At 46.7% G+C, this 9,197-nt stretch overlaps 1 protein-coding gene and 2 non-coding genes across 3 annotated transcripts; 1 reads left to right on the top strand and 2 right to left on the bottom strand.

Moving 5' to 3' along the window:
* Positions 1-4,581: 4,581 nt before the first annotated feature.
* LOC109734887 (putative FBD-associated F-box protein At5g50270) lies at positions 4,582-5,286 on the bottom strand. The gene has a single exon (XM_020294067.1). The coding sequence runs from the start codon at positions 5,284-5,286 to the stop codon at positions 4,582-4,584; it is 705 nt and encodes a 234-aa protein (XP_020149656.1).
* Positions 5,287-8,399: 3,113 nt separating this feature from the next.
* TRNAV-AAC (transfer RNA valine (anticodon AAC)) lies at positions 8,400-8,474 on the top strand. Its single transcript has one exon. It is a non-coding gene; the product is annotated as a tRNA-Val (tRNA).
* A 90-nt stretch (positions 8,475-8,564) lies between these two features.
* TRNAI-AAU (transfer RNA isoleucine (anticodon AAU)) lies at positions 8,565-8,638 on the bottom strand. Its single transcript has one exon. It is a non-coding gene; the product is annotated as a tRNA-Ile (tRNA).
* Between the last annotated feature and the right edge of the window lie 559 nt (positions 8,639-9,197).

The raw sequence follows: 9,197 nt of genomic DNA, 5'->3' as shown, positions 1-9,197 counted from the left end.
TCCTTCTCCCTCTCCCCCTCTTTCCTTCTCTCCTACTCCAACAAGGAAAAGGAGGAGTCCTACTCCCGGTGGGAGTAGGACTCCCTCCTTGGCGCGCCCTCCTCCTTGGACGGCCGCCTCCCCCCTTGCTCCTTTATATATGGGGGCAGGGGGGCACCCCATAGACACAACAATTGATCTCTTGATCTCTTAGCCGTGTGCGGTGCCCCCCTCCACCATAATCCACCTCGACTATATCATAGCGGCGCTTAGGCGAAGCCCTGCGTCGGTAGAACATCATCATCGTCACCACGCCGTCGTGATGACGGAACTCTCCCTCAAAGCTCAGCTGGATCGGTGTTCGAGGGACGTCATCGAGTTGAACGTGTGCAAAACTCGGAGGTGCCATGCGTTCGGTACTTGATCGGTCGGATCGTGAAGACGTACGACTACATCAACCGCGTTGTGCTAACGCTTCCGTTTTCGGTCTACGAGGGTACGTGGACAACACTCTCCCCTCTCGTTGCTATGCATCACCATGATCTTGCGTGTGCGTAGGAATTTTTTTGAAATTACTACGTTCCCCAACAGCTAATTGGATGAGGACACTTACTATCCATCAGTAGGTTATTGTTCTAGACGTAAAGGTAGGAAGCCTATAACAAAAAAGTTGAGAAAGGTGTGGTATCTCCCGGGTGCCCCTACACCCTTCATGAACAGTAAATTCAAAAAAAATGAAAATAAAATAAAAAATTCTGCAACTTTAGGACCCAAACATGATCAAACATTTGATGTTGTTACATAGTTTTTATTTGGCGAGGGCTCCTCGAATGTTATTTCTGGCTGAAACTTTGCAAGTACATCAAATGTTTGATGTCCCAAAGTTTCAGTTTTTTATTTCGTTTTCAATTTCTTTTTTGAGTTTACTGTTCATAGGGGTGTAGGGGCAACGGGTGTTGAAAGGCCTGTCTCGGGAAAATTCAGTGCTAAAACCCACCACATTTGAAGGTACGAAAATCAGAACATACACTCCTACTATGGATTTTAATGGTTTAAATCGACTGATGCTCTTTATTTTTCTGAATCAAGGAACACTAAGGCCCACAGTTTCCAATGAAGAAAACTGATAACAAATCGTAAGATGTCAAAATGTTTAGCTTTGCTTGAAAGTAGTGTTCTAGGCCCTGGTGTCCACTCGTACTCTGATGTCGCCTCATTAGCCGGGGCGCGTGCCCTCCACTGCCCTCTAGGGCATGGAAGCGTTGAGACCGATGTCTCCATGATCGTTCTCTCGCACGGTGGGCTTTCATCGTCTGAACTATCGTACCATGAGATCTCTCCAGATGCCTCAGTGACCACAGTGATCCTCTGGAGCGCCAATGAATTCAGGAGCAACAAGTATGCCATGTCGTGGCACTCCTGCCCGGAGAAGCCGCTGAAATCCACCTCACGAAGATGGTCCAGTGAGATCTTGTCCTCCTTCCAGCTCCCTACACATCTGCATATGCAGCATCCCTCCCCACACCGATCAAGGTACTTTTATGGTCCATCCAATCAAGTCAACATGGAACATATACATATAGTTAGCAAATACTCATGTACCCGCATTTTTTTTCAATTTATATAGAATATAGGAAAAAATATTATATGCTCACGAGTTTGTTGATGCCTAGACTGAGGTGTTGAAGATTGATGCATCGCGCAAGGATTCTAGATACACATACTCCAAAAATGTGCTTGTCTCGCGACCCGAAATCCAGCTCCAGATTTGTGACGTGAGGAAGTGGTGGTATGTCTACCATCACATCATCTCCTTTGTTTACCTCCCTTCTCTGCATGGAAAGACATTTAGAGGATTTACATTGCTAGCTTAGCTACAATGTAGAAGTTTTTTAGTCTAAAATCTAAGCTACGACACTTTGTATGACTATCCCAACAATCTTATAGCGGCAAATAGCTGCTGCACTAATTAACATAGCTCGTTATTAGATATAGCTAAAACTATTACCGTCCAAAGGCATCTACAATGCAAGAGCGCTTGTTTGGACGCTTAGGCAATAAAAAAATTTAATAATGAAAGTAGCGTCGACGTAGGAGTCCATCTCCCCAATGCACGGGCATCTAAGTGGATGCTAATGTAATGTTTTTTCTCGTAAAAAAAATTGCAGCGCTTGTCAAAAAGGCCGAGGTGAAAGGGAAAAGGAACGAACACTAGTAAAAAACAGGGCTTTGGTTCGGCCAGAAAAGAGCATTAATCCCGGTTGCATTACGAACCGGGACTAATGCTCACATTAGTTCCGGTTCGAGCGGCTAGGGCACCGTACATGCATTAGTCCCGGTTCAAATGGAACCTTTAGTCCCAGTTGGTGCCACGAACCGGGACTAAAGGGTGCGATGCCCATTAGTACCGGTTCGTGGTTGGTACTAAAGGTCTAACTTTTAGTACCGGTTGGTGCCACGAACCGGTACTAATGGTGCAATTTTCAAATTCTACCCCCCTTATCGCCTTTTCAGTTTTGTAAAAAGCAAAAGAAAATGATAAAAACTTCAAAAGTTAAAATCCTTCGAGATTTAGTTATGCTACTACATCTACTAGTTAGGAAAATTTAAAAACTTAAATTTGGACATGTTTTGCAAAAAGTGTAGGGAAAATGTAAATTGGCTATAACTTTTGCATACGATGTCGAAAAAAACATATAATATATCAAAATGTTCAGCACGAAAATCCGCATCCGATTTTGACTGCCTACGGTCTGTTTGCAGATTTTTAGAATCCTCAAATTCTAAAAGGAAAAAAAGTTATGCTCAAATTTCAGTTTTTTTGAATTTCCGTTAAATCTGGTCAAACTATGGTCAAACTACTTATTTAAGAAGTATTAGTTTTACTAAATAATTATTCAAGAATATTAGTGTTACTAAATAATTATTTCAGTTTTTTTGAATTTTGGTCAAATCTGGTCAAACTGTGGTCAAACAATGGTCAAACTACTTATTTAAGAAATATTAGTGTTACTTCATGCTCAAGCAGCTATAACTTTTGTTTTTTAGAACGAGAGTTTCAAACTCAAACAGTGAAATGTGTGACTTCATACTCAAGCTAAACTCCTAAGGGTTAATAGGATTGACATCTTACTATTGTCAGGAAAACAACAAGTGCAGACTTGAAATCGAGGGAGAATAGAACCCGGAAGTTAAGCGTGCTCAGGCTGGGGTAGTGAGAGGATGGGTGACCGTCCGGGAAGTTAGATGATTTGGAATGATGAGGGGTGATTAAAGATTAGAGGTTAAATTGAGCACTGATGAGGGTTGATTAGAGATCAGAGGTTAAAATAATTCAGAAATTTGAAAATTCGGAAAAAAATTCAAAAAAAAATCATAAAATTTCCTTTAGTACCGGTTGGTGTTACCAACCGGGACTAAAGGTGGACCTCCACGCAGCGGCCACGTGGAGGGCCTTTAGTCCCGGTTCGTATAAAAATCAAGACTAGGGGGGGGGCTTTAGTAACGACCCTTTAGTCCCGGAACCGGGACTAAAGGCCCTTATGAACAGGGACAAATGGCCCTTTTTCTACTAGTGGAAGCACCCAGCCTCAGCATCGACGCTTGAAAAAAATCCTCTGACCAATCGGGATTCAGCCATAATGGCCAGGAATTGAAGCCTGGCACCTCGCCTAATCACCGGCATTGTACATGCATTAAGTGTAAACGGGCCAAAAATAGTTTGTAATAAATTATACACCTAATTTTTTTGTGAGTGATTATATATACACCTAAATTTAGTCTAAGCGATCATGTATGTTACGTACTCCCTCTGTAAAAAAATATAAAAACGTTTGGATCACTACTTTAGTGATCTAAATGCTCTTATATTTTTTTACGGAGGGAATACTAAAGAACATGAAAAAAATAGAAGCGACCAATCTTTCTTTGGCGGCGGCTTTATCTTGTAGCTTCAGCCAGCTGGCAATTGATCATGACATCGGCTCCTACTAATACTGATGATGGCGCAACCGGGCAAGAAAATAAATCATCTATCCATATGTTAAAATCAGTAAATCCATGTATTTTTTTATTTCTTATTACTTGGCCGCTGTTTTTCATTGGCACTTATAATTTACTTTTAAAACGCTATTGTAAATAGCTTCCGCCATAGCACTTGTACGTCGGACCTCACCGTGAAAACCTTCAGCTAACTTGTAGTCACATATATAGCAGGAATGCAAATGATCTACTGTCTCACTACTGAAATTCTTCTATACAGTTACGGAGTCTATAAGTACCGTGGTAAATAATTGTGCTGGATCTAGCCTCTAGGGTCTAGACTCTAGAGTCCTCACTCCAACATGAAAATAGAAGGATTTGATGGAAGTAGTAGCACCTTTGGGACATGGAGACCGACGACGAGCCGATGGACGGGGCAGCTTTGCAGTAGTTGGGTGTTGAACCGGTACATGATCTCGATCTCGCGGGGGTAGGGCATGAGGGAGGACTGCAGCTGCTCCAGCGCCGGCGCCTGGATGGTGAAGTTGGAGGGCTCGCGGGGCAGCACCTTGCTGCCGACGTGCAAGGAAGAAAGCCGCGGCGTGTCAAGGTCCAGCCGCCTCAGTTGGCGAGCTGGTCCAGCTTCAGGATCTCCAGCGCTCTGGCGTCGAGCTGCTGCTCCTCCAGCCCGCACACATTAAGGAGATGCAGCTTCCGCAACCTCGGGCAGCACGACGACGACAGGAGGCGGCTGCCGTCTCCTCGCGAGAGTGATATGAGACTGAGGGACAGGTCGGTGAGCGCGTTGAACTCGACCACGGCCGGGAGCCTGAGGGTGCCGTAGTTTAGATCTAACTCTATCTCTGCCGCCCTCGTGCAGCAGGGCAGCCGCATCTTGCAGTCGCTCGGGCTGCCCTGCAGAGGTAGGGACATGGAAAGGTCCAGGGATTTCACCACCAGCTCCATCGCCCGGTGGAGCCAGAGTTCCGCGCGCGCTCCGCCGGGCCAACGCAGGACGGTCATCTTCAGCGTGTCGATGCTGCAGACGCGCCGCTCAACGACGGTGTCGACGAAGGCGTTGAACCGCTTTAGGGAGGCTCTGAACCGCTTGTAAGTCTCGTCGTCGTCGTCCGTGCCGGTGAAGTACACGGGGCAGAGGTGTAGATTCGGGGAGCGCGTCGAGAGGTCGCGCCACCGTCTGGAGAGTGCGGCCAATCCAGCAAAGTCGCGTGCATCGGGCAGGAGGCCGAATATGCGGAGGAGCAGGTCGTCGCCGAGGTCGCTGATCAGGTCTACGCCGTCCTCGCCGTCGCACGCTGACGGCATTGTTTTCTTTCCCAACCGGCCAGTAATGTATTAGGGTTTAGGAACAGTCCGTCGTAAGCGAATCATTGTACTCGGACCTTTACAAATACATACTGCGTGCGATGTGGTTAGGTATTAAGAATCCGTTTTAAACCAATCAGTACTCGGATCCTTACATACTTCGTTTCTTGTCGGTATCACATCGGGTATGACAAAGGTTTCTTGCAGAGAAGACGATCGGACTTTGGGACGGACAAAACAACACGGCAAACGGTGGACAAAAACAAAACCCTCGGCAAATGGGACTCCTGCCGCCAAAGATTAGGCCCTGTTCGGTAATCGCCCGCTCCCGAAATCTGCGGAGCAGGGAAACTGCAACTTCACCGTTTTGAACTGCAGCCCCGTCAACTCCACTCCCGGAGTTGTGAAGCGGAGCGGTACCGAACAGGGCCTTAGTTTGCGGAGTTCTTCCTCATGTGCACTCGACAAACACATTTGCCGAGTGATGTAAAAAACACAGATTCGACAAAACAATGGCATGAACGGAACGGGCCAAATGGCGCAGGTGAAGGCGGAGGCGTGCTCCCCTATTTCAGTTTCTACTTTTCCCGAGTGCCCGGAAAACTCGGCAAAAGCCGATATGAACTCGCCAGACATTTTACCGAGTTCAGCTCTCAGCTAAGGGTACTCGTCCGTACTCTTCATGCAAAGGCCATGTTGCCGAGTATCAGCTGTCAGGCACTCAGGCAAATACATTGCCGAGATCTAAACAGGGTGCTCGGCAGAAAAAAAAAGGCACTTGACGGGCCGGACGAAGACGACGCTTGCCATGTGGCATATGGGCTTGCCGAGATCCAGCCAGTAGAACCCGGCGAAGATAAACGCACCCGATGACGCCACATGTCCCAACGACCTCGCCGAGATTGTAGGCATAAAACTCAGCAAAGACCTAGGCCCAAGAGGCCGACACATGTCCACGTCGGTATGCCGTGCACCATTCTTTACCGAGCTGCATCAAGCGGCACACGAAAAAAAATGCAGGCATGCCAGTGTACTAACTATACAAAGAAATATATAGGGACACATGCATTTTATTAATCTCGTGTCGAGAAACAAAATTATAAAATCCCTATTAAAGGTGCTTCGTGGCCTGCTGGCATAGCCAAATGACTTCAGCGATGCGAGGTTCTGGTTTGCGGGGCCTCAGAAAGCTCCCGATTAATTACGTCCATAAGTCGGCCTCACGAGCCACCTCCGATTAAACGCTGCAATGGCCGTCCTCTTTAGGTCTCGCCTTCTCACGTGAGGTTTGTGTATAGAGATCATCTCTAGTGTATGTGGTGGTGATGTAGTGATGAAGTGGAAAGGGAGAGTGGTACGCCGTTGCTCCGGCTTTGCTTTGCTATAACCCTCTTGTTGATGTACGAGGATGAGGTGGGAGTCCTTCGCCTCGTCGGTGCCCATCCTAGCGGTGTCCACCTTGCCGGTGTCGGACTAGATTACTTGCTTTTGCCTTGTCGGCTCGGCAAGGGGTAGTTTGCTTCATCAGAGAAAGACGTGTCAGTGGAGTATAGCTTCGAATTGCCGGTATGAAGACGTTGTTGATGATGTGCGTCGGTGTGGATGTTGGAGTGGACTTGGCGTTCTCTCCCACTCAACAAGTGTGTCGATGGAGCCAACGACCTTGTCGAGCCGATAGTAGGTGTGGACGACACCCGACGATGGACTATGCTGGTAGCAAAGTAGACGACGCCAGCGATGGGCCGTGTTGGTGGCAATGTAGACAACACCTTATACTCGGACGGGCTCTGTGTTATAGCCGGTGCTCCACCTTGGCAGTGGTGTGGATGACACCCCGCCTGGGGCGTGCTTGTGTCGGCGATGTTGTAGGCGGCGCCCCACCTTGGGTGAGTTCGATGATGGTGTACACTGCACACTGCCTTGGGCGAGCTCCATGTCGACGGTGGTGTAGACCGAGCTCTGTCTTGGGTAATCTCCTTGTCGCGGAGGAAGCTGGAGAGCGGACGCGCAACACTCTGATCGTGCACGCACGCGCGATGCCTGGACGGTGGCTCGCTCGAACGTGCACACATGTAATTTTTTTACTTGTATATGCTTGTGTACGCACGTACTCAAGTGTAGGCATGTAGCAAACATGCACCACGCTCACGTCGTACTAAGAAGCAAGCAATGCCATGTAGGCATGACATGTGAGGCACAGATGTGCACCATGTGCGCCGTGTCCGAGAGAGGGTCCAGGAATGTCAAGAGCCACTCTGGTCCGTTGTTGCATATGGTCTCAACCTTTGGTGTCGGCCAGTCTTACGGCATGACATCTTTTTGGGGAGCGGGCACCTGCATAGGGCGTGGAAGCCGTCCTCTTGTACCACACCAAAGAGGGACAAATATCAGTAAGCTTAAGGTGGTAGGTAAATTTGTTGGCCCAAGTGGGGAGGGAGTTGGACACAATTCTCCCTGAAAAAATATCAGTAAGCTTAAGGTGGTAGGTAAATTTGTTGGCCCAAGTGGGGAGGGAGTTTGACACAATTCTCCCTGAAATACACGTACCTTAAGGGGGCAGGGCATTCCCATATGATTTTTCAGATGGCGCGTCGACCATCTGGTACCCTACTCGTGGCGGTTGCCGTTGGACTCTCACGCTCATCCATGGCTAAGCCATATGCGGATCGAATAGTCAAGATACCATTCTTCTTGGTGCCCAGGCGATGATGTTGTCGGTGATGTGGGGCGACGTGCGAATGCTGGTGATGGCGTCGACGTCCGCCGGGAGGGAGTTGCCTCGAAGAAGATCCAGGTGCCATGCGCCGGACTCATCCAGGAGTTAATTTTATCAAAATTTATATATTTTTTGCAGGCAATCAAAATTTATATTATAAAATCAATATCATTAGATGCATCGAGGAGTTAATTTTCATATTGTACATCTTATGTATTATAGATGTTGATAATTTAAATTTGATCAAATATTACGAAGTTTGATTTAATACAAATGGAGTAAAAAGAAAGAGACAGAGAAACCCATTGACTTTCACGCACGAAGAGAAACTGCATATTTGGATCGTTGAAAGATGCGGACTGTTATAAATAAATATATTGAACAAATTGTGTAATATGGTTTTGTGGTGTAGTTGGTAATCACGTCAGATCAACCGTCTGCAAGGTCCCCGGTTCAATTCCGGGCGAAACCAAACTTTTTCTCACTCGATAAACCTATTTTTGTGGGAAAAAATGCCTTTTGTTTTACAAGTAAAAATAAAAAGGCGAAAATAAAAATTTTCTGGCCCATGCAGGTCTCGAACCTGCGACCTTCGCGTTATTAGCACGACGCTATAACCAGCTGAGCTAATAGGCCAGCTTATACATTGTTGAAGTCATTCCTTTGTATTATGTGAAGAGGCTTGCAATTTGTTCTTTCAAAAATGGAGGCATGCCTTTTACGGTAAAAAAAAAGGAGTAGTAATAAACAGACTAAAGATCAAAACTCATCAAACCGGAACTAATAGACACAGCTCAAACAAGCCTGGATTCCGAGCTCAACTCTGGTCGGGAAACCTAGGAATAAGTAGTTGAAGATATTTTTTTTTTTCGAAACGGAGGCAAAAGATTTGCTTCATCCATTAATTAAGAAGAAGTTTAGAGTTGCTTTTACAACGAAAAGCAAGGAGATTTAAATACAAAGCCACTACTCTCCCGGCATTATGAGACCCAAATGTTTGGCTCCTGCCATGACCCAAAGCTTAGCCTCCCGCTGAATGTTGAGTAATAGGACGGACGGCAGAGTAGACTTGTGTTGGAACACCCTAGCATTCCTTTCACACCAGATAGTCCAACAAGTTAACATGGTGAGGGAAGCGATGGCTTTCCGGCGTGGCACGCCGACGCCCGACATGTTGATCCACCAATCGTGGATG

This window comes from Aegilops tauschii, chromosome 2, assembly GCF_002575655.3.
Source record: "Aegilops tauschii subsp. strangulata cultivar AL8/78 chromosome 2, Aet v6.0, whole genome shotgun sequence".
In the NCBI taxonomy this organism is placed as follows: domain Eukaryota; kingdom Viridiplantae; phylum Streptophyta; class Magnoliopsida; order Poales; family Poaceae; genus Aegilops; species Aegilops tauschii.
The sequence above is the reverse complement of the archived record's forward strand: the minus strand, read 5'-3'. Positions and strand labels throughout refer to the sequence as shown.

Bases quoted from the DNA above. Each gene is read 5' to 3' on its own strand.
- LOC109734887 (XM_020294067.1), bottom strand. From the start codon at position 5,286: ATGCCGTCAGCGTGCGACGGCGAGGACGGCGTAGACCTGATCAGCGAC.